Genomic DNA, 23,890 nt, shown 5'->3' on the forward strand with positions numbered 1-23,890 from the left:
AGTGTGCATCATAATCACCTCGAGGGCCTGTTAAAGCACAGATTGCTGGCCTCATCCCCAGAGTTTCTGAGTCAGTAGGTCTGAGTCAGTGGTGCATCTCTTTCCCACGTGCTGCTGCTGCTGGTGGTCTGGGGGTTCTAGACCAGCAGTTGGCAAACTTTTTCTGTAAAGGGTCAAATAGTAAATGTTTTAGGGTTTGTGGGCCGTATGGTCCTTGTCACAACTACCCAACTCTGCGGTTGCAGCTCAAAGGCAGCCATAGACAATGGTACTAGAATGAGCATGTCTGTGTTCCAACTTTTGTATAATTTCACATTACAGAATGGTATTCTTTTGATTTTTTTTCAACCATTTACAAATGTAAAAATCATTTTTAGCTTGTGAACTGTAGAAAAACTGGCAATGGGTCAGATTTGGTCCTTGAGCTATAGTTTCCCACCTCTGCTCTAGACCATCCACCTTCAAAATGGTCAATTGTGCCATTGTGGCATGTTGGGAATTTTTTTAACTATTATTTTAATTGTAAAAGCAATGCAAATAGATGCTTTTAAAAAAATCTAACAGTATGAAGGGAAATAAAATGAATCAAGAAGTCTTCCTCCTCATCCCCAGTCCCGATCCCATGCCCCGGAAATAACCACTCTTAATAAATGTTGATTTTCAGAAATTTTATAGCCGTATGTAAACTTATGTAAATGTACAAGATCTTTTTACATTAATGGGATTATTTATAAATATTATTCAACATCTTGCTTTTTTCCTAACAATGTATTGTGACCTCTTTCCATATCATAGGTAGTGATAATTTAGCTTTTTCTTTTTAACAGCTCCATAGTTTCCTGTTGTACAGGTATACCATAATATATTTAACCAGTCCGCTATCGATGGGCATTTGAGTTGTTTCCCATTTTTTTCCTACTACAAACAACACTGTAATGAAGGTACATCTTTTTATATCCATCATTGCACACGTCAGCAATGATATCCACAGAATAAAGTCCTAAAAGGTAACTTGATGAGTCAAAGAATATGTGCATTTAAAATTTTGATAGGTATTTCTAAATTCCTGTTATAGATACTTTAGGACCCCATGTTCCTTTCCTTTTGGGGTTACACCCTTCATTTTTGCCATTTATAGTCTTTATCTGACTTGAGCCTTCATGGCAATGAATTTCAGTATAATGCCTTACCATATGTGAACTTAACACAGAGTAGTAATTCAATTGAGGGCAAAAAGTGCAGCTGGCAATTTGTCCCTGTATCTTGAAAGGAAACGACTTTGCAGAGCATAACGCCATCAAAACAGTGCCCTGACTTCAGAGTCATCCTCAACATTGCCGCATAAAGAACCACGCAGAAATTGTGTTTTTTGTTTGTTTGTTTGTTTTACAGACCTAGTACTTAGCAGCTGTTTCTATATGTTTCCCATGAGAGTAGAGTCTTCTACTGCCAAACATTTATGTAAACATAGTATTAGCTAATAAATATGCTGTGTTACTATTGTACTAGAACTTAGAATACCACTGCTTCCCTTTCTATTTGGGGCTTTTCCTTTTTGAGTCAATAAAGAATTAGAATAATAATCTAATAGATAACACAGCATCTTAAAGTGCAAAACTATATTAGGTTTTTACTTAAAATATGTCTATTTCTGCTTATAGGTTATCATAGAATTTTCTCTTCACCACTCAATCATATCTACTTACACAAGCAGACAAGCAGTCAACAAAGAAGAAATTTCTTTTTCCGGAGACAAAGAGGTATTTCACACAGTATAGTTCTGCCGGCTGCAGTCTCTTCCGCTCGTCCAGTCCCTGAGGTACTGTATTGCATATTATCTGCTGCTCTTTCCAGCCAGAAGCAATAAAATGTTTTTGCACTTTTGATTTCTGGGGTGCTTGAATCACAAGTTTTAAACTTGGTTTGTGATTTAAAACACGAATACCTAATGTGAGAAGTTCTAACATTCTGCAATTCTATAATGCTGATGTTTTTAAAAATAAAACAAAATAAAGCTCTGAGCTCACAACTGTTTAGCTTATTTAGAATTAAAATTTCTATCATGAAATTTTTTATATAAAATTTCTAACTTGAAGATAAAACTACACATACATAGTTTCCTAACTTTTTTACAGAAAAAAAATTTGACTATTTGGCTATAAAATTGAAGTATTTCAGGAGAGATTACTTAAGACTAACATACTAGATGTTTTATCTAAAGCTGATCTTATATTTTCCATGTTATTGATGCTGCCTTCTTTGAATTGTCCTTTTGGGTAAATTAAATAAAACTGCTTATTTCAGAGCATTCTTGATTTTCAGAGATTATGATTCTGTGGAAAGGCAACCTGACTATTTTTCAAAATCCAGTGTAAAGTTGTGTGTGAGTCATTTAGGAAGAACAAGAATAGCTTTAAAAATACATAGATTTGTCACAAAAATCACTTTTTCCTTTTTAAGATTTTTTTTTTTTTACAGTGAACCCATGTTAAGTTCTTATATTAAGTGTGTTATACTCCCTGAAGGTGAGTGGACCATTTTTGTGGCAAAGGCTGACAAGATAGAAGGGCCACCAGAGCCCAGAAACATATTCCTGGCTCGTTTGAGGTCTGGCCGTTATTCTGAGGGCTGGGGCTTGGTGATGATCACAAAATTGATGTTTATTTTCTTAAGTAGAAAAGGAAAAGAAATCTCCAGAGAGATGAATGTGTTGTTTTAAAATTTCACTGACAACCCAACAGTCCTCTATACAGCCTGTAAATGTAACCTCACCCGACCATAGCATGGTGGAGATGGGTGCACACCCTCGTTGGGAGGGACCCAATGAGCTTTGTGGGCACCAGTGGTGATGCTGGGGGTGAGTCAGTGTTCATCCATCCTGGGAAACCAGGCTGTGATGCGTACCTGCGTCTGAAAGTCCCATCCAAACATCAGAATAAGTGAAGGCCTTCACTCCTTCCTGATGTACTTCACAAAAAGGGGAGCCCTGACCTCAGTTATTCCAGAGTTCTGTGATGTTTCAATTGAATAGTGTTATCTCCCTCAGCTTTCCATCCTAAAATGTTGTATATCCTTACTGTGTGCTGTTCAACAATGCTTATGTAGCAATTTTTATAAATAGTTTGTAAAGAGCTGTGCAAAACCTTGGGTCTGAAAGAAGCTCTGTGTAAGATACTATTTCTTTTCTCAGTACTGCCCATAGATTTAAGTAGGTGGTAGAGAATGTTCTAATGGGTGACCAGAATCGAAATTTGTGGGGGTGGGGGGGTGGGGTGGGGGGTGGGAATGGGGATGATAGAAATGTTATGAGTAATTTTTATGTACTTGAAAAAAGAAAGAAAGAAAAAGAAAAGAGAGTTATTTTGCTTTACTCTCCACCACTCCCTCCCTTAGTTTGGGTATGGTTGTAAGGTTTAAGAAAAGTATATGTGTAGTATGCTTCAGTAGACTTTGACAGTCAGCCTTTTTTACTCAGAAGAGGGTGTTGTGAGCTATCTTTTGCATAAATTTGATCTCTGTGTTAGGAAAAGGAAAGTGCTCTTAACTAACCATTTGGCACTTTGGAAGCTTGATGCTATTTTTCTTCATTGGTAATGCAGTTCAAATGGGGTTGGGAGGAGGAAGAAAAGAAAACTACTGTTTGTTTTGACCAGAAGTCTACTTCAGTCCAACTTGATTCAAAGCACGGTAAGGTTAACAGACCATCCAGAGGCAGCACTAACAGGCAATGTTAAGTTCAAAAGGGCAAGGGACGGAACTGAGGGCAGCCTGGAGGGTCTGTTGTGCCAGCTTTGGGAGGTCGATGCTCCGGCAGGAAGGGCAGAGCTCCATGAAGCAGGAGGCTGTGTCCTAGAAAATGATCCCATTGTCGTGCGCTGAGTTCTGATCTTCATTTTCAATCCTTTTTCCTCAAGCACATAAAGAAGCCAGACTATGTGACGACAGGCATTGTACCCGACTGGGGAGACAGCATAGAAGTTAAGAATGAAGATCAGATTCAAGGGCTTCGTCAGGCTTGTCAGCTGGCCCGTCATGTCCTCCTCCTGGCTGGGAAGAGTTTAAAGGTGGCGTCTCACCAAGCCTCAGAAGGACTTACATAAGGGAAACAACCTCCCCTCTTTTTTTTCCCTTTCCCTTTAACTCTTCTTTCATACACATCTGATTTATTAAAAATAAAATAAATCCTTGGGGTGGGGGGGAAGGATTTTATTATTCTATATGATTATTCAAGAGGTGATTCTATATCCAAATTGAATTAAGTTGCAGAGTTCTGGAGACACTTGTGGTTGAATCTTCCTATCCAAGTTGATCAATGGCAAACAGCTTTGACTTTTGGCCCCTTACTCCTGTCTGTAGTTTCTGCTTTTATTTACCACATTATTTTTGTGTGCCTCAGGAGGTGCTCTACCTTGTCCTTTGTCATCTATTTTCTTGCATTAACTCTGCAAAAAAAGATCAGATGAGATATACAAAGCCATAGGTAATATAGCAATGTAATAATGTACAACTGTCTCACTACAAGAAGACTTAGTTCTCTCAGAATAATCTGAAACATCCTATACTACGTAAGGATCATAAAAGGAAATGTGGACCTGCATTTTCCAAAAGATGGGCAAAATTTAGGAAGTGAGACTCAAAGATGAAATCATTTATGATGTCATCATGTAATAAGCCTGTTATAGCAACATAACTAAGCATAATGTGGGTATAAAATTATTGAAGAATTGGTTAAATTTTAATAAAAGACTTTGTTTTGGTTTCTAATTTTATTTATGACTTACAAGTTTATAGAGGTAGTCTTGATGCACTCATAAAACTATATTTTAATTTTCTTTTAGTTTGGAAGCAATTGACTAACTTCAAGTAAGGGGAAAATGTGTTTAAACATCTCATTTATTTATTTAGATATTAAAGAAACCAAGATTAATGGAAAGGTAATCTCTACAAAATATATCAGATTCAATTTTTAAAATGAGGATCCATTGTCTCTATGCCATTGCAGCAAAATCCATTGTAATGTTTTGCTGAAATAAAAAGGTGCTGGTTGACCTACTTTTCAAGCTTTTGCATCTAAACCAAATATCCTTTTGAGTATTTATTTATATGCTTCTGTTAGCCCAGGATACTCACCACTGGTGATGAGGAAGGAATTGCCTAAGAACATATTTTTGAAATCTTCAGGCTAAAAAAGGAGTCATGTTACTTAATGACTCACAAATGATTTACAAGATCCTAGAGTTTAAAATTTCCATTTCCTAATAGTTGATAACAACATCCTATACCCAAATGAATGTCAAAAATGCACAATTTAGGGTTTTAATATTAATCATAATTAATTAAAATGTTGTGCCACAAGTTTATTGCAGTAAATTTATAAAAGCTCAACTGGAAGCATTGTTGCTGTAGGCATAGTCAGTAAATACAGGAAATGTTTTCAACTGTCACTGCACAATTTCTTTATTTAATATTTTAGGTTGACATGACAACTGAAGAGATAGATGCTCTTGTTCATCAGGAAATCATCAGTCATAACGCCTATCCCTCACCCCTAGGCTATGGAGGTTTTCCAAAATCTGTTTGTACCTCTGTAAACAACGTGCTGTGTCATGGTATTCCTGACAGGTATTCATTTCTTAATAACATATTGTTCCTTTGGAAACTAAAACATGAAACCAAGCACTGTAACATATGTTGAAAGACACTGTAGTTTAATTGAAACCCACCTGCAAACTTCTCAAGTTGATTATGGTAAAACAAAAATTTTGAAGTACTTTGCTTCTAAATTGACATAACACCACCATTTAATGTTTCTTAAGGCAATATGTAACCTACAAAAGCATTTGTGCATTAAATATTTCTTATACCTTTTTAGATTTTAACCACATAAGTGGTAAAATCCAAATGCAGACAAATATTGGTTATCAACTACTGTTTTGGCACTTTGCAAAATTAAGGCAATAATAAGTACATCTTTTTAAGAATAGTAGATTTTTAAACAATGGCAATATGCTTGTGGTATATATTTCTTATAACAGTTGGTGGGACTAGCAAAAGTTGAAGATTAGATAAATTATTCCATTTATTCCTCCTCCATCCCAAATTACCACTGAAATGTATTGGGTTTTGTGATAGTAGTTGTCATTAGGTATTTATTTTTATATTCCTTTTATTGAGATCTATCACCATTTTTTTTCTGTTTATGTTTCAGTCGACCTCTTCAAGATGGAGATATTATCAACATTGATGTTACGGTGAGTTAAATCATATAAAAAATAGTCTTTGATCAACTTCAGAATTGCTGATAGCAACAGGAAGAAGAGTAGATTGAAAACGCGAACTGCACCAATGGAAGTGCTGTTTACTTCTAGATCCAGACGCAAGCAGCTGGTTTCCGTTTTTGTCTTTAACTCTGTGTTTATTCCAAGTAAACCCAGGCCTGACTTGAATTTAGGGCTGGAATCAGATGCACTGAGATCAATGTTGGCCTAAGTGAAATGTCAACCCAATCCTGCTATGTGTCATGTTTTTGAGAAGGTGTAATTGTTATTGATCCACTGTGTAGTTAATGCAGAGCACCACAGCACTGGGCAGCTGCTGAAGCTAGATATGTATGAGATGAGCTAACACGAAGAAAGCCAGCATTTTTCCTTCACTCTGCCAAGATTGATCTTCCTCTTCCTGCTGATTTTGAGTGGGGCCTGTCATTATCTTACTCTGTCATTAGGGGCTACATTGGCCTGTGTGTGTCAGTCTATTTGGACAGCAGCTCTTTTGCTAGCAGTGTTCCCTGGATTTATTAAATCCCTGAAGGTAATGTTGTGTTCCATTTCTGGTATAGAGAGCCTTGAACTTGAAGCATATAAACAGAGTGGTTTTCTCTGTGAACTTGTTTTCACCACATAGTTAATAGCCTTTCTTTTAAATAACAAGCCTAATAATTTAAGATAGGAACTTCAAATTGTAGAAGCTCTGACCTTTTCTAATTTTCCTAGCTTTTCACCAGTCACAAACTTGGAGTATCTGTGATTTGGCAGTTCACTTTATTTAAAAAAATTTGTAATGGTACCTTTGGATTACGTAGATCATAAATAAATTTTACTCATCCGATAACAAATTAATAAATGTAAATAAATAAATTTTAAACATATAATGAGAATAAGGTGAGATGGACAGCTTTTAAGAAATAGTTTCTATGAATGAGGAAATATTTTTAATAATAGTTGTTTTATATCCAGAGCATGAAACTTAAGTAGGAGTGGGAATAAGGTGGAAATAGGCACCCAATAATTGAATTCAGTCAGATTGTTAGTTGTTTGAATTAATTCAATCTTTTTTCTTCATATCAATTTGTGTGAGGATATAGCCAAAGATTCTTTTATTGCTGATATTATTTCCTATATCATTTTGTCCTACTTAAATACTTGAACTATATCCTGTTAGTATCTTTCCCACTCAGAATCATGTAGAAGAAGGTGTTTTATGGGTGTTCCTGAAATAAAGTCTTTTTCATGATATACTTTTCTTTTGGGTCATACATGATTTTAGGGTTTTACATTTATGATCTCATCCTAACACCCTCTAATAAGATATTGCTGCTTTGAGTGATATCAATATACTTTTCCCTACTCTCTCCAATGTTTTCAAGGAGAATACTCTACTACTTTTCTAAGTTTCTTGAAGACTTTTAATAAACAATTCCATTTTTAACATTGAGATGATTTCACAATTTCAAAACTCATAAAGCAAAATGAAATACTTTCAAGTGTCTGGAAATGTGAAGGAGCCAAGGAAACATATAGGTCAGTATTTTAACAAATTATATTTCTTGTGAAAAATAAGATCATTAACAGATCCTATACTTTTCTTAGAAAACATTCATTGCATTTAAAACCATTTATATATATATCACAAAAAATAGGCTTTTCCCTCCTGTTGAATTGAATCCCTCCAATTTCCCATTGAAAATTGAATGTTAAAAATTAGACAATGCAATACCCATAGTAGTTGCTCAGTAAATATTTGCTAAATAAATGAAGTACAAAACAAAAATAGTTTGTGCATACAAACAGTATTATAGATATTACAGATAAATGGCACTTTCAAAAGTATTTTATTTACATGTGTGTTTAATGTTTCAAGTAGTCATTTTAAAAGCTAGCAAATAATAACAAGAAAAGGCAAATAGATTTTTAAAAATTATATATTTTTACTTAAAAAGTAGTTTTATAAATATTCAGCTACAAATTTTTAAATAATTACTCATTAACAAATTGTATATAATTATATATAAAATCAAAATTTATACCCTTCTGGATTCCAAAGGACTGTAAATGGGAATAAATGTATCAAACACTACTCTGTTGCAAGGTAATTACGGCAATTTGATGTAGTTGAGAAGACACTCAATTAGAAGCCAATAATGCATCATTAATCTGGATCCACCTTTGCAGTCTGCTACTAACCTGAGACAAGTTACTCATCTGTGCCTCAGTTTCCTGACTTATACATTGGAGATATAATAAAGACCTTTCCTGCTTGCCTCATGGAGTGTAGGAAAGCATTTTTTAAAATGCAGAATAGTATACAGATTGAAGACATTAATTCAATATCAAAACAAGCAGAAAGATAAATACATTTTTATAACAGTTTCTGCACTCTGCTTTATTAAAGAGAAATATGAAAAATAAGTAGATAGGATGAATTTATGCAGAATAACCAATTCCATGATACATCAAAGGATCAGTGTTCAACCAGTCTCCTCTGCCTTCTAAATTTATTATAGTGTTTTGTAATCATTGATTTTTATGATGAATCTGGTGTCATCTAACATTCCACAGGGCCTTCTGAATCATGGAAGACTAATAAAATTATGCTTTCTGCAATTTTACTCTTAAGCCTCTTTTGATATTCTTTAAAAATCCATGTATACTTTTCTTTCCGTTAACACTCTGCAATCTGGAACATTTGATTAAGATTTCATCTCTAGATAGGATTTTTCTGTAACATATGACATTCCTATTATTGAACCACTTCAATTCTTGGAACTAAATTCTCTGTCAGTTATAATATTGATATATCTATCTTATTTCTTCTCATCATTATTTATTGTTTCCAAGTATAGAACTGGTAAAATAAAAGGTCTGTTAAGCCTTTGAGACACTGAAGAAACTTTTCACCATGTTAAACACTTATTGGCTCTTTAAACCTCTTGTAGTAATTGTGGGTCAATGTCTTTGGTCACTAATTATTACATATATAGTTTAGTCATCTAGTACAATAGTAGTGCTAATCATAATGCCGAAACAGCCATACTAGTCACCTTTTATTTTTAAATCGTGCAGTATCATTCTGTGGCTCCATCGTTTTAATTTCTGCGAAATTTCAGTATTTCTATTTCTTCTTTTTCTATTGGTAAACTTGAGAGTAATTTTGCAAGGATGAAGCACATGAATCCATTAAATATATGAATGAACACAATGTGTACTTTAGAGAGTGAGTTTTAAACAAGGAAATATTTTGAAATTTTTTCCTGTGTTTAGGTCTACTATAATGGCTACCATGGAGATACTTCTGAAACATTTTTGGTGGGCAATGTGAATGAATGTGGTAAAAAGTTAGTAGAGGTTGCCAGGAGGTGTCGAGATGAAGCAATTGCAGCATGCAGAGCAGGGGCTCCCTTCTCTGTAATTGGAAACACAATCAGGTAAGTAAAGGGACAGTTGGCAAATGGTACAAAGGTTATTGGTGGCTTGGTATAAAATTGATAACATGTTTTATGATTCTGAACCATCATTTCAGTATGATATCAGCATGTGAACTGCCAGGCTGCAACATTGTTCCCTAGGTTTAAAAAAAAAAAATGATTTTTGAAAAGTGAATTAAACTAGGGTCAGCAAAGAAACTTATAGGAGCTGCAAGCAATATTTATATGGCTGCTTTAGGTTTCGCTTGACATGTTGGTCTGTAGTGTTTCATTACTCAAAATCACACCAAATATGGAAGAAAGTACCTAAGAAGGGGATGGATAAGCATCCCATCCCTTGGACGATGAGACAGGAGAAGAACTAAATTTTATAAATAAATGAAGCAAGATGTATCCCTGTGATACAAAGATAAAAAGTGTTAGCCCCAGCAAGCCTTACTTTTGGAGTTTAGTGGATTAGCAAGCAGCCTGAAAGGGTAATCTTCGGTCCTTTTTTGTCTTGTTAATTTTTCTCGAAAAGCATTGTTTATGTTCCACACAATATTCCAGTGCTTGCTTTTTAAGTGTATGTGTATTTTCTGAATTCAAGACTTTTCTTTGTAATCTACTTTTCTTTGCCTACTTTTAGATCCTTTTTTTTTTTTTTTTTGCCATAGCTGTTTTGAAGTAGACATGCAGAATACATGTTTTCATTTAAAAGTAACATTTTGTTAAAGATGATCATATTGGTACCCTTTAAAGTACTGTTCTCTTTAATATGAACCATTGAATACCTCCCATTTGCCTAAAGGATGGAAAGCTTAGTCACCTTGAAAAGATGCTGCCTTTTTTCTTCATAAGCCTTCGAATACTTTAAGGAAAAAGGCAGTAAAATATCAGTTAAATGTATTTATGACTTTAAAAATATTGTAACAGTGTCTGAATCAAACTTTAGTAAAATCTCTTTGGGTTATATCTGAGAAGCTTTTATTGAAGACTTTGAACAAAATTGTGTTTTTGACAGTTTTAAATTATAGGCTAACTAGCCTGGGAAAAAAGGATAGTGTCTCTCTGTTCTTTCATAGGAAATGTTGAATCAGACCCCTACTGGGAAAAGAAATTTAATGCGTATCTCACTATCTTACTGTCCATGAATATAATAGAAATGAATTCAAAATGCAGTTTTATTTTTGCAAATGGGATGAGTCTATAGATGCACCTCATATTTTTGAACACCTAGGGTTCAACAAATTTACTGGTGGTGCTCTTGCATTTTAACAAAATTTATTCTTCAGTAGAAGGGGGCAGAGAACACTAGATTCTTATTCAAGCATTCTATCGAGCTCTGCATTCATGGCTGTGTCTAAAGGGCATGTCAGCCTTTGATTCTCTCTGAGAGGTAATTATCCTTTTCCTGTCACGGAACAACAAATGATAGCTAACTACAGAGGCACATTTGCAGTAGTCACATTCATCAACTGCAGAAAAAAAATTCAATTTAATTGTGCAACACAGCTGCACATGGGCTTTTGAGCATTTCTGTTGTTCTCCCTGTCTCGCTATTCCTCCCTCCAGATCTATTTTTTAAACTTTTTTTCTGGTTATTTTTTCCCCTTTTTGTCTCTTCTTCCATTTTTACTCTCTGTACTTTCTTGTTAAAGTAATTTTCCTTTGTGGCTCTCATTCTTTTTTCCCCATTGAAGGCTATGAATGTAGAAAATTATCACAATTACTCATATAATTGAGCCTCTTTGTAGCAAGTGCAACTCCAGTAGCCTTTCTCCATCATGAAAATGGTTTCATTATAGGGTTTTTCATATTCTCTGACACCATCTACACAGAAGAACAGGCGTGCAGATGAGATGTACTAGGAACAGGCTAGATCAGTAAGGTCACAGTAGGAATAATTAGCTCTGCTATGGAAAGAGCATCTAGGCCTTTTACTGCTACATAAATGTACTGTCCGTGGCTTTTAGTCACAAAAAAACTTACTAACAAATGGAGCTCCCGCCTACTACTTTGAAAAAAAGATTTGTATCAACACTACAATTTTCCATCATTAAGACTAATAACACAGAGCCTAGTATACATCAAGGGGAATAAAAAGAAAAATCTCACATTCAAGTGGCGGCTGGGTGCTGACCTTTGTTCCCTTTTTTTGTGTACGACTTAACTCTTTACAAAAAAGAGCCACACGCCACACCAACATGCAGGTGAACTCCAGCTAGTACTAGCAAAGCATAGCATTCAGTTGGAAAATCTGATAAAATCTCCATGCAGGATAATGCATTTCATTACATATTCACTACATTAATTCTAGCTACATTAAAAAAAGAAGAAGGAGAGTAGAATTGCAAGTGACATTGGATTTTAGCTATCTGGATGCAAAGGTCAGTTTTTGCAGAGGATGAATTTGCATGTACAAGCTCCTTTGAAAAGCAGATCAGTCCCAACAATTACACTTACAAAACTATGAGGAAAATAACAGACAATGAACTTTTTATTTTTACCCTAATACATCTCATTATTCAGATGGCTTGTATCTGCCACTGGGGAGGAAACTAGCCCTGAGTCTAACAAATATTTGTTCTGATGTGTTAAAGCAGTGTTTCTGGACATCTATTATTTTGCCTTTTTTTATTCAGGCAAAGTCTTAAGGGAATAAATAAACAAGCAATCTCCACCTTTAAGCCATGAGTACTTTGAATCGTTGCAAACAGAAGGTTTACAAACATCTTTCAACTCAAATTTGTTTTGTTTTTTGTTGTTTTTTTTTAAGATATTTGCCATTTTTCGTATTGCCTCCCTCTACTGATACACCATGAAAAGAACATTCAGGCATCTTTTATTAGTATTACGTTACCCAAAATCTAGAGATCTTTATGGGAAAATAGGAAATTCTCCTCAGAAACTGAAAGGATAGGTTGATATCTCCAAAGAAGTGTAGACCAAAACAGTTTAATGAAAAGAGTTCTCTCTGTGTGCTTTCACTATGTGAGGGATGTCTAGTGATCTTTAATTTACAGTGTTATTCTACTCACCTAACATCCATTTGCTTTAAAAATTTCTAAATCTGTATTTTTGTAATTGTCTCTAGATGAAAAGACTTGCACATATGAGAATATTGGGAATGCGTAGATTCATGCATCACAAATATGTGACAGTTCAATCAAAAATAATTTAAACTTATAGTTGCAAATGTCATGATGAAAGTATCAATAAATGTTTTTAATGTTTAATTCATAAGTATATGTTTTGATATTAATTTAGAACAATATAAAGCAGATTTTTAAAAATCTCTATTAGATTATGCACATTTAAACAATAAGTGGCTCAGGCAAAATAAGTCATTTTAATGTCATCTGTGATGGATTTTTCTTGACAGCTACTGTAAATTACAATTACACTGCTTCTTTCTTCACAAGAAAGTAAGCATTGCAATAAATTATCTTTTATTTCAATCCATCATGTCTGCTTTTCAGAAACAGAAAACCTCAAATAAAAGTTCAGCACTATTGTAAGAAAAATACAGTAATTTGTGATCCAGTTTGAGACAAAAAAAATGTACTATTCTTTTGGAAAACAGTTGTCCGCTTTCAAAAATATTGCTAATTTTACTTAAACATTCCTTGTCAGTAGGGGGAATCCCTGGACTTGTGCATTCCTTCAGTCAAAGACTACGGCTTAAAATAAAAATTGAAAAGCTTAAAGTGAAATTCTGTAACTTATGAAATCAAATGCCACTTGATATCCTTTCATTAGAGGTACCACCCATTTGGAAATTAGTCTTGTTTATGATTCATGCAAAAATGGTAATATAACTATTTCCATGTACATATTTACTTATTTATGAGAATATGTACACATAAATGTAGTACTCCTCTACCCTCTGGGAGAATGTATTCTTAGTTCTAAAATATAGTCAAAATGTATTAATTTACCTAAAATACAGTCAAAATGTATTAATTTATCTAAACAACATTTCAGTTGAGTATAGCTACTTCCATGAAAGGAAATAAACTTAAGAAAATGGTCCCAGGATGAAATTCCTTAAAGGAGATTTCTTTCCTCTATAAATTATAACTGACACATGAACTATAACAACACAGTATAGTATAAAAGTAAGTTCATAAATGATATTTATACACCTCCTTCCTCCTCTCCTCTGCTTGCCCTCCCCAAATATTATGTATGAAGGGCTGTAAATCATAAATGTGCTCAGGGTCATGGGTAGGTGTTGTACTGTCTTAGAGGGTTTTTAGTTAAAGAAATAGAGAATGGAAGACTGTTACCAGGGGAGCTCTTTTCAGCAAATTTCAGCAAAAAAGAAGGCAGATTTCACCAGTGAAGTGCCAGGGCAAGAAAACCTTGTGCTCAGTAAATGGGTCATGGCCCTGCAAAGGCTAGTGTTGGGGAGCAACTACAACACTTCTTGGATACTCCTGCCCTCACAGGTGTTTGCATTTTCTCCAACACACCAGTCAAGAGGAACATGCATGCTCTACCATCCCATGCCTCAGTTAGGGTTACCAGCAATTGCTTTTCTGTTAGAGGAGTGGAATTTGCTACTTCAAGTCCCTTGGGTTGTCTCTCTGAAATAAGATTTAAACTCAACAATCTGGTAAATAGTCATGTGCTCCCAGAATATTTCAAAATAGTAGAAAGGACATGCTTTTAAATAGTAATTAAGAACATTCGTGAGATTTTATCCCTTTTAGTCCCAGTTAACATGTTAAAAACTGACTACCAATGCAAAAGGAAAATACCCTGAAAAGCAAACAGAAGTCTATACTTAGCTCCTGGAAATCAAGCATTGAGCTGGGCAGATGATGCTCAACCAGGAAACTAAGGGAAATTTGTCCTGCTCTTTTCCTCTTTCCACCCGGCTGTGAAATCCTCTGACCTTTGCATCCATGACACACACATTCTATGATACTACTATAACCAGAAGTTCCAGCAGAATCCAGGGAGTAAATTGTTGTAGAAAAATGCACTCAGATATCTTTAGCCATTTAGTAATTACACAGCTTCTTTTATGAAGAAGAATGAAAGGTATGAGGGGGGAGGGACCCCACACATTTTTCAAAGTGGGCTTTCTCCTTCTCCTCTCATCAGAAATTAAAATGAAGATTACCATTCTAACACACATTTAAGATGTAGCTGTGATGCCTGCCAATCATATTCTTAAAAAAAAAAAAAAAAAAACCTTAGTTTTTTTTTAAAGAAAATGAAATAGAACCATTTAAATTAAATGTTCTTAAAATCATTAAGGTTAGGTGAGATTGAACTAACACAATTTACAGGTTCAAGTAGAACCCACTTTTGAGAAACCAATCTAGAGTATGTCTTATTTAATAATCTCACTTTCACCCTCTATCCACTTGCTATCCTCAGTATATATATAGAAATTGTGTGGTTCAAGTAGAAATGCCATGAGAAAGGTGCTATATCTCCTGCCCAAAGTTCAAAGATGCACAGAAATTAGTATAACCATATAGTGCAGCTTAAGAAAATTTCTTTTTTTTTTTTTCATTCCTGTACCAAGCACATGCATAGCTTACCTATTTCTGCACTTTCAGTTACATGGAAATTAAATCTGCCTAAGAAGCTGGGTATAGTGACATCCTGGTCTAAGTGAAGATATCTTACAGGTCTGGTGACAGAGGCTAAAAATGTTTAGAGAAAATTATGTAGACAATGAATGCTCATAAAGATGCTGGCTGTAAGCCATGGGGTTTGTGTTAAGTTAAACTTAGGGTCTGCTGGAAACTCTAGTTTGGGATCTAAGAACTTTGATTCTGTTAAGATTTGAAATATTTGTCCAGTAAATTCCCAGTCCTTTGTTATGGTTAGTTAGAATTAGGGATGCTATGCCTTTAATCCACATGAAACTGTTAATTGTCGGTGGTATATATGCTCTTATCTTTCTAGTGCTCCCAGAGATAAATATGATCATTTAATTTTAAAAACAGCTTTTCAGTCTTACAGGTGAAGATTTTAGAGTTTGGTTCTCTTTGCTTATATAGGCTAGATGGATCCCAAAACATTTGCTAGTAGAAAAGAGCTAATGAAGCATTAAGAATTAGATACCACAATACTAGCTTCTTTTGGCATGGTAGTGATTAAAAAGCATGCTTTATGAATTTTTGCTAATGGTGTAAGTCTTGAGTGGAACTCCCAAATGATCTTGAAGTTTTGGAGTGTTCCAAGAATATTGACAAAGCAGATTTGACCTTATGTGTAAGTACATCTGTTTGTAAAATGTATAGTGTTTTGAAATTGGCCAGCCAGAATAAAATGAACCATAGAAGTAGGAAGTCACATTTCTAGATTGTGATTTTTTTTTCTATTTGGTTCCACAGAGTAGTAACTTGCACAGTCCTTTTGCTGACCTGCATTATATATATGCACATGCATCTTGAGTATGTATATATATTCTATATGTGTGTGCAGGCACACTTATTTGTTGTCTAAAAACAGCCTTGTTTGAATGTTGTGCTAAGGTAAATGAAGCAAACTACCATGGTAGATACATACCTTATAGCTTCCTATCTCCAAAGGGAGTTATGAAAAGCAACAGCAAAAATTAAAATTACTCCAGAATAATGAAAACCTACTAATATTATCATCTGACTCTAACTGTAACTGATTTTTTTCTTTCTTTAAGGGTATTTTAAAGTGTCAACAATTTTATACATTAAAACCTTTTAAACATTTTGTTTGATTACTTTTAAAGCCGCATAACTCATGAGAATGATTTGCAAGTCTGTCCACATTTCGTTGGACATGGGATAGGATCTTACTTTCATGGACATCCAGAAATTTGGCATCATGGTAAGATAGTTAATTTGGGAGCTATTTGTTGAATGGAATCGGGATAAGGCAGTTTTGCTTCTGAAGCTCTTCCTCTAGCCTTCAATCCACATTACCATCCTTTTGGTAGGAGTGGTGAAGGAGTGGCTTCTTAACCTTAACCAGCACATTGCTATGTTACTGGATAAGAGCCCAGCAGTTTCAGTCCCCAAATAAGGTTTATTTTGTTTTTTTTTTTGTCTTCTCCTAAAGGGTGAGTGGCTGGAAGGCAAAACGGATATTTGTCTATAAGAAGTTACTGAAAACAAAACACCACTCCCTCAATATCCCAGCAGCATGCTCATATGACTGTTTTCTGTTTTTCTTTTTCTACCCCCTTTTCTAACTGCTGACTGTTGTGGTTAAACTTCATTACATCCTACACAGCGTTGACAGCTGATGTATTTAGCAGCATGTACTCTTTAGTGATTTCTAGATTATACCTACCCTTGTGTTGCTTCCCTAGAATCTCCTGTTTTTCCCTGCCTGGGTGTGTGCCCCTACAATGAAAAGGCAGGGGTGGGCCAGAAGGGGTGGAAGGATTCTGATCAGGGTAGGAGGCAGCTCTATGGGTGCCCCCTGAGGAGGGTGCAGACCTGGACAGGGAGCAAAGGAAAGTTGGTCCCCTTTCCTTGACCTCTGTACTTGGTCAGCCATTTCCCCTACCGGCATCCACTGGGGGCAGGGAGGTGGTTACTGGAAGAATTACTGTCTGGCCCCCGCGTCCTGGAGGGTCCCTGGAGGACCTGGAAGGTCAGAACTCCCCATGGGCCAAAAAGCCCCCCCTCCCCCAAGGGGGCCAGAAGAGGTCCAGGCAGGAGTGCAGAAAGACCTGTGCCCAGCCTAGCCCAATGCTTGGAGTTTGTGGACAACCTGTGTCATGATCATCCTACTCCAATCCGAATCCCAGGAGGCTGCCCTCCAGTTGCACCCTCTCCTTTGGGGAAGCCTTACTTCTTTTCTTTGGGGTGGGTGGGTAGAAGGCCTGGACCAGTACCAGGACCTAGCAGGAACAGGAGACCTGGCAGCAGGTGGTCTCCAGGGCCAGGGTGTCTGAAAGACCCAGGCTGCTCCTACAAGCCAGAGGGTATCCCACAGGGGCCGTGACCCTGAGTGCAGACAATGATGCCCAAGAGCCCTCTGTTCAGCACCAATCCAACCACCACCCAGGACACCACACTCTCTATGCCTCTAAAAGAAAACCGACTTTAGTTATTTTGAGTGGCAACCCCCTTCCCAAATCTGTTTCTGTCTTCCCATTCCCACTCCTCCTACCCAGTGTTTTTGTTGTTTTTGTTTTGCAGCCAATGACGACAATCTGCTCATGGAGGAGGGCATGGCATTCACCATAGGTCAGTGCTGGAGTTCCTCTTCTGAGAACCATAGCTCCTGACGGAAGCGACGGTCTAAGCCGGGCCTTCCCGGGAAGGACTAATAAAACCAATCAGCGTAATGAAATAATTCGGATGCATAGTAAATCTGATTAAATAATATCCTCAAGCCCCATCTTCCTAAATCAGATACTTACCGACACATTTGGGAGACGGCAGCTGCCCAACCTCTAATTCTGTTACCAGCATAATATGGTGTTTTGTTTTTGTTTTTGTTCCCCCTTAACACCCAGTAACTAGAAACGATTATGTCCCTTGCTCCTTGTCAGCAAGTGGCATGTGCTCTCTGGCGGCCCGTTCCTGGCTGGTCCTGTGATTGGTGTCACCACCAGATTCCAATCACCCAGGGCCAAGAAGGCACCATGTTTCTGACTGTGGGACTTAATGAAGAAGCAATTAGAGTGAAATAAGAAAATTGTTATTTGCTGATTAATGAACATTTTGAGCATGTTTTAAAAATTCAATTATTTTTTTAACTGGCTGGTACTTATAAGAGAGTCTGGTGTTTGGGTGGTTTTTATCCACGGGATCCTAATTAGGGCTTGATTAAAATGCCCTTCTTTCTCTAAAAAATTACGAACTGGTCAACTTCATACATTTTTGAAAGCCATCGTGTTTCCTCTTCCTACTGTTTAGTTGGTTGTATGCTATGTAAGCAACAACAATTAAGAGCTCTTACAAGATGGCAAGATGAACCCGGGGGGAAGGATAGGGGTGGGGGGCGGGCAGGAGGAAACCTTATTCTTGTTTTTTATAATAGGGTAAACAATGTTTGACAAGAATCTGATGAGGTCACCGCCGTAAATATTTTCCCTCTTACAGAGCCAATCATCACCGAGGGATCCCCTGAGTTTAAAGTCCTGGAGGATGCATGGACTGTGGTCTCCTTAGACAATCAAAGGTGCTTTCTTTCTGCTCTGTTGCTTTAAAAATTGTGTGTGAAGGAAAGATTCGTCCGACGGCGCTGGCGAGCTGCAGCTCCCCGCCCGGCCGGCGCTCCCGCGCGTGCTAACCGCTGCGGATTCCGTTTCAGGTCCGCCCAGTTCGAGCACACGGTTCTCATCACGTCGGGGGGCGCGCAGATCCTGACCAAACTGCCCCACGAGGCCTGAAGCGCGGCCTGAAAGGCGCGGCCTTTTCCGCCTCTAAGTTGTCCAAACCCAACTGAGGAACTTTTAGAAGAAACAGTTGAACGACAGGTCGCGCGGTAACCTCCCTAACAGCTAATAAGCTTTTTGGAAAAATGCGGTGTGGATTGGGGGCAGTTGAGGACCCAGATCTGAAGCCCTACCGAGCCATGCAGCTTCAGGGAGACATCCTGGCGCTGGGCTCGGCTTCCCAGCGCAGGAAACGCCTTTGGAGCAGAATGGGGACTCCCTGGTTTGAGAGATGAGGGACTGCCAAAAAGACCATGATTTTCTCTTTTCCCTTGTCCTAACTGACTCTGATTCAGTAAAGAACGTTCACCTCTTAAACCTAGTGTGACTGCGCTCTCTGCGTCCCTGACAGTTACTTGGGGGAGAAGGTGGAGGCTTAATTTTTGAGTCTGTGAACTTTTCACACCCGCGCGCGCTGGAAAAACAAAAACAAAAAACTAGCTTTGCTGTTTGCTGGGAAATTTTTTAAAAATCACTTTTTTTCCCCTTGTGAACTCCACAATGGCGGGCCCCAAGAGCTCTCGACCGGGTCTCTTTGCCGCTTTGCGATGAAAAGATTAGACTGCCAACGGAGGCGTTGGTTACAAATAGTTCCTCTTGGTTGTGGACCCTGGGCCTGGCCCTTTTGCAATATTTTAACAACACAAAAAAATGACTTCCTGGGTCCCCCGCGGCTCCCTCTTCCTCGGCGCGGGTCTTGCCCCGCGCGTCCATCCCAGAGGTGAAGCTTGAGACACTACCCCACTACCACCATCTCATAAACGCTAGACCGTTTGCTCCAGTAGGATTTCGAACATCACCTCCACCCGCTCAGATCTAAACAGCGTTGGGCCGCTTAGCCTGTCGTCTACCCCCCAAACTGATCCCTTCCTTTGGGGGTCCTTTGCTGACCCGCGGCCGGACGCTGCAGGGGCCGCGAAGACCCGTTTTTCTGGACTTCTCAGAGGATTCCAGGGAGAGGCGAAGTGGGCACGCTGGAGGGCAAGGACCGAGTTGGCCCGCACTGGAGTTGGCGGGTTTAATTATGGTTCCGCCGGCAGCTCCAACCAGCTTCAGGAGCAAAAGAGCCCACATGGGTTTCCCCAGGCCCGTTACTGCCGGCAGCACCCTCGCTTCCCTTGCTTCCTCTCCCTAGAACCTGTTCACACTCTGGCTCAGGGAGGGTGAACGGGGACCTCTGGCAGGCCACGTGGGAAGTTGTGCCCCTTTGGTTTTGGTTTTAGGAACAAGCCCAGTGAGGGTGTCCAGACGGTCAGTGGTTGTGCGAACTCGTATTTCTACTGAAAGTTTTACAAAGCTGCCATCAGCTAAATGCAGCTTGGAGCAGGAGCACCAAGGAAATGTGGGCACCTGTAACAGCTACGACAGGTGGCGTCGGTGGCCCGGGACCCAAGAGTCAGCTTGTCTTTGTGATAGGGAAGGGGTTGGGGAACTGAAGAAAATGAACGTGCTGGGAAAAGTGGCGAGTCCGAGATTTCCCCTGAATTCGGGACTCTCTTGGGCGTTCCCCAGCTCCTCCAGCCCTCTTTCTCTGAATCTAGGGATACAGATTTTTTGGCAGAGGCGATTCCAATTCCACTGGGTTTGAAAGCTGGAAGCGATGGAGGAGGCTGGGGGATTTTCAAAGTCCATAGAAAAACTTTTGAGGTGCTCGGGAGTTGGGCAAGTAAAGGCCCAGAGGAGGCGGGAGCTATGGCCTGGGAGGAATCAGCATTCCCCAGAGAAGAACAGGGCCCAGTTGGTCTTGAGAGAGGTTTGCCAAAGAATGACTTCACTTCTCTGCAAGAGCAATCAGATCTGCGGATCTGTTTACTCCGAGGTTCCCCAAGAATAATTTTATTAGGACCATAGGATTTTACTAACTGCTGAGGTAACATGCTGCTCGTGCATCAATTATTTCGAGGTGGAGGTATTTATGGGACACGTTTATAATCCCATTTATTAAAGTGACTAAACCTAAAGTTTAAATGTGTGTGTACACACACGCACACACACAGACACATCACCACTGCCGCCGCCACCAAAAGCAGCAGCAGCAGCAGCCAATACACAAGCAACTCCTTAGGAAACAAACTTGAATTAGAATGAACTCCGTTTAACACGCTTTGAACTTGAAATTAGGAAGCAGTTATTAAAATACCTTGTCCACGTCTCCCCGCCCCTCTGCTAGCAGAACTGGCCCCAAATCTCATCCCCTGGCCGCCGAGATGCCAGCCACACTTGGCTAGGGCTACACCAACAGACTCAAGATACTGGGGAGTGTCTCCAACAGTTTCTACTCGGAATCCGGAGCTCTCGGGATAAAAGGGAGAGTTGTTTCCTCTCAGAGTTGACACACGCAAAGATCTAAGCAAACCAGAGTTTCAAAACAGGTGTCGCCTCAGCAGTGGGGGAGGGGGCAATCCACTCTGGGCTCCTAGAGGAGAGATTAAGCTCTCACGTTGAGAAGCAAGCCAAGGCCGGGTGGCTCGCGGCCGGAGGAGGGCCCTCGCTCAGTGCGCCTCCCCAGACCTGCTTCTCTGGGGCTAAGAAATAATTTGGGAGTGTATTCATTCCCTCGCCCGCACACAGTTCACTTCTAAAATAAGCAAGGCTGTGAAACCGTTTCCCAAGGGGCGCGTGCCGAGTCTTTGTTTCCCGGAGCCAACTCAGTCCCCTGCGCCGCGAAAAGCTTCATTCTGGGTGCGGCGCCTCTCTTCCCTTCCCCCATCCTGCAGTTCTCGGGAATAAACTGGCCCTGGGTGGCCCGATCCTCGGGTTTTCTCACGCATTGCCCTGACTCCCGGGAGTCGCTAGCTCTGCTTCCCCAGGCCCCAATCCCGACCCGACGCCCGCCGCAGGGATAACTTACGTGGTCAGAGCCCGCAAGGCGCACGCGGGAAAGCCGGGGCCCCGGCAGCATCAGCGCAGCTGGGCTGGGCGCACGGCTCGGTACTCCACACCCCAAAACAGGCGCTAGGAAGGAACAATTAAAACCACAAGTGCTATCAGGATATTTGGAAACCCTACCGACTCCGGGGGTTGTCTGGTGGCGGAGTCATTAGCTGGTTGTTGCTACAAAGCCTCATCGTGTGGTTCGGTGATTAAAGAAAAAAAAAAATCTTTTAAACGTTAAACGTTGGAAAACCCGTTATTGGTTTGGAGGATTTTTTTTTTTTTTGCTTTGTTTTTCTTTTTGCTCCAACCACGCTGCCTGAAATATTTCTGCCCCCAGCATCGTGCCTTCAAACCAAAGGAGTTGGAATTCTGCGGGCAGCGTTGCCGCTACAGAAGAGAGAAGCCCCCTCCACTAACATCTGTAACGACAGCACCGATGTAATTTGTTTTGAATGTTCATTTTTATTGGTGTTCCCTCTTTGCCAAAATGTGCTTGATTACAGAGGTTTGTCCTGTGATCATTGAGCGCTCCAGACAGGGGAAGGTGCCGCGGCGAAGGTTTAGCTCAGGCCAGATCAAATCCCCGGCTGTTTAACGCTGAAAGGCTGCATGTTGCTATTAGTGTTAAATATATGGCTAATTATGCGTATGAAAATTAAACATCAGTGTTACGCTAATGGGGCGCCTTCAGCTGCGGATCCGAGCACTTGAGACTACCATTTAATCAAATGAATCAGTAACTAATACATCTGCACGTGTGAACTTTCACAAGATCATTTCCCTGTTCCCGTCACACGGCTAAATTATGAAAGAAATAATTATCAACACTTTCTAATTACCTAACAAAGTAATTTGGGATTCACCGTGGGGCTGTCGGGTTGGGGAACCAACAGCCCCTCGCAACCAGCGTGGTACACGCCACGCCGCGCGGGGGTGGCTGTGTGTAGCTGGAAGGGGGGAGGGGTTCTTTTGTGCGCTTTTCTGCACTAGGACCCCAGACGGTAGAAGGCACGGTGGTAGCTCTTGCCTCTACCAGCCCTCTGCCTTTTCGCCTCCCCGCCCGCCCCCCAGGCCTCATAGCTTCCGCTTCGGCTCCCAGGCTGTGGGGAACATCCTGGACTCAATGGGAGAAGTGTCTACACACAGATGCGAGCCTACCACAGGCCGGGTTTGGCCGCGGATTTTGGTGTTCCCCAAGGATTCCTAACTCCTGGGTATTCTCTCCAGACCTCGGGAGGCCGGAAAATGACCACCTGGCGTCCGCAGCTCAAGCAGAACTGAGCCCTTTGGCCCCTCATGGGGAAACAGTGTGTGTGTGTGTGTGTGTGTTGGAGGGCGGGGGGAGTGGAGGGTGGGGGTGGCGGTAAGGCCGGTTCCTGGGAGAAGCGCGGGTTCCAGGCTCTCCGCGTGCAGTGCTTTAATCAGACCGGTGCAGCCTTGAGCTGAAGTGGCCAGCTGGGCCTGGAGAAATGCTAGCAGGCCCCGGGAAGCGGCGGCGCGGCGGCCGAGCGAGTGAGTTTGTGGGAAGGGTTCTAAACCTGACCGGGAGGATGTGGAGAGTTGATCAGGGCCAGGGAGGTGCGGCCAGGAGGGTGCTGCGCTAAGGAAAAGGCGCTCCAGAGGACCGCGCTCACTTCGCGACCACTTCGCGGCCTCGGGCTTCCCCCGGTGCGCCACTCCGCTTTCCGAGGGCGGCAGCCAGGCCCCGGGGGCCGCCCTAAGCTCAGCGCCAGGCCGGGAGCGGCGGCGGCGAGGAAAAGCGGCCCCCGCAGACCATTGTGCGCCCTGCACGGCGAGCTCCGTTGCGGAGAAGCCCCGGCCAGGAAGTGTGGACGCATCTCTCCCGAGGCCCAGCCGCGGCTGCCGCTCTAGTCCAGCCGAGCCGGAGTCCCTCGGACCAATCCTCGGTGATTATGCAAGGCAGCGGACCA

General features: G+C 40.2%; 1 protein-coding gene across 1 annotated transcript in view; it reads left to right on the plus strand.

The window, feature by feature from the left end:
* Window positions 1-19,400, plus strand: part of METAP1D (methionyl aminopeptidase type 1D, mitochondrial) — an 89,289-nt gene extending 69,889 nt beyond the window's left edge. The window contains 9 exon segments of the mRNA XM_037849245.1: window positions 1,662-1,819; window positions 3,915-4,064; window positions 5,474-5,622; window positions 6,209-6,251; window positions 9,540-9,703; window positions 16,419-16,516; window positions 17,839-17,886; window positions 18,748-18,826; window positions 18,959-19,400. Of these exon segments, the coding sequence (XP_037705173.1) occupies window positions 1,662-1,819; window positions 3,915-4,064; window positions 5,474-5,622; window positions 6,209-6,251; window positions 9,540-9,703; window positions 16,419-16,516; window positions 17,839-17,886; window positions 18,748-18,826; window positions 18,959-19,037 (968 nt within the window). The 3' untranslated portion in view covers window positions 19,038-19,400.
* Window positions 19,401-23,890: the final 4,490 nt, after the last annotated feature.

Source organism: Choloepus didactylus, chromosome 9 (assembly GCF_015220235.1).
Source record: "Choloepus didactylus isolate mChoDid1 chromosome 9, mChoDid1.pri, whole genome shotgun sequence".
NCBI classification, from domain to species: domain Eukaryota; kingdom Metazoa; phylum Chordata; class Mammalia; order Pilosa; family Megalonychidae; genus Choloepus; species Choloepus didactylus.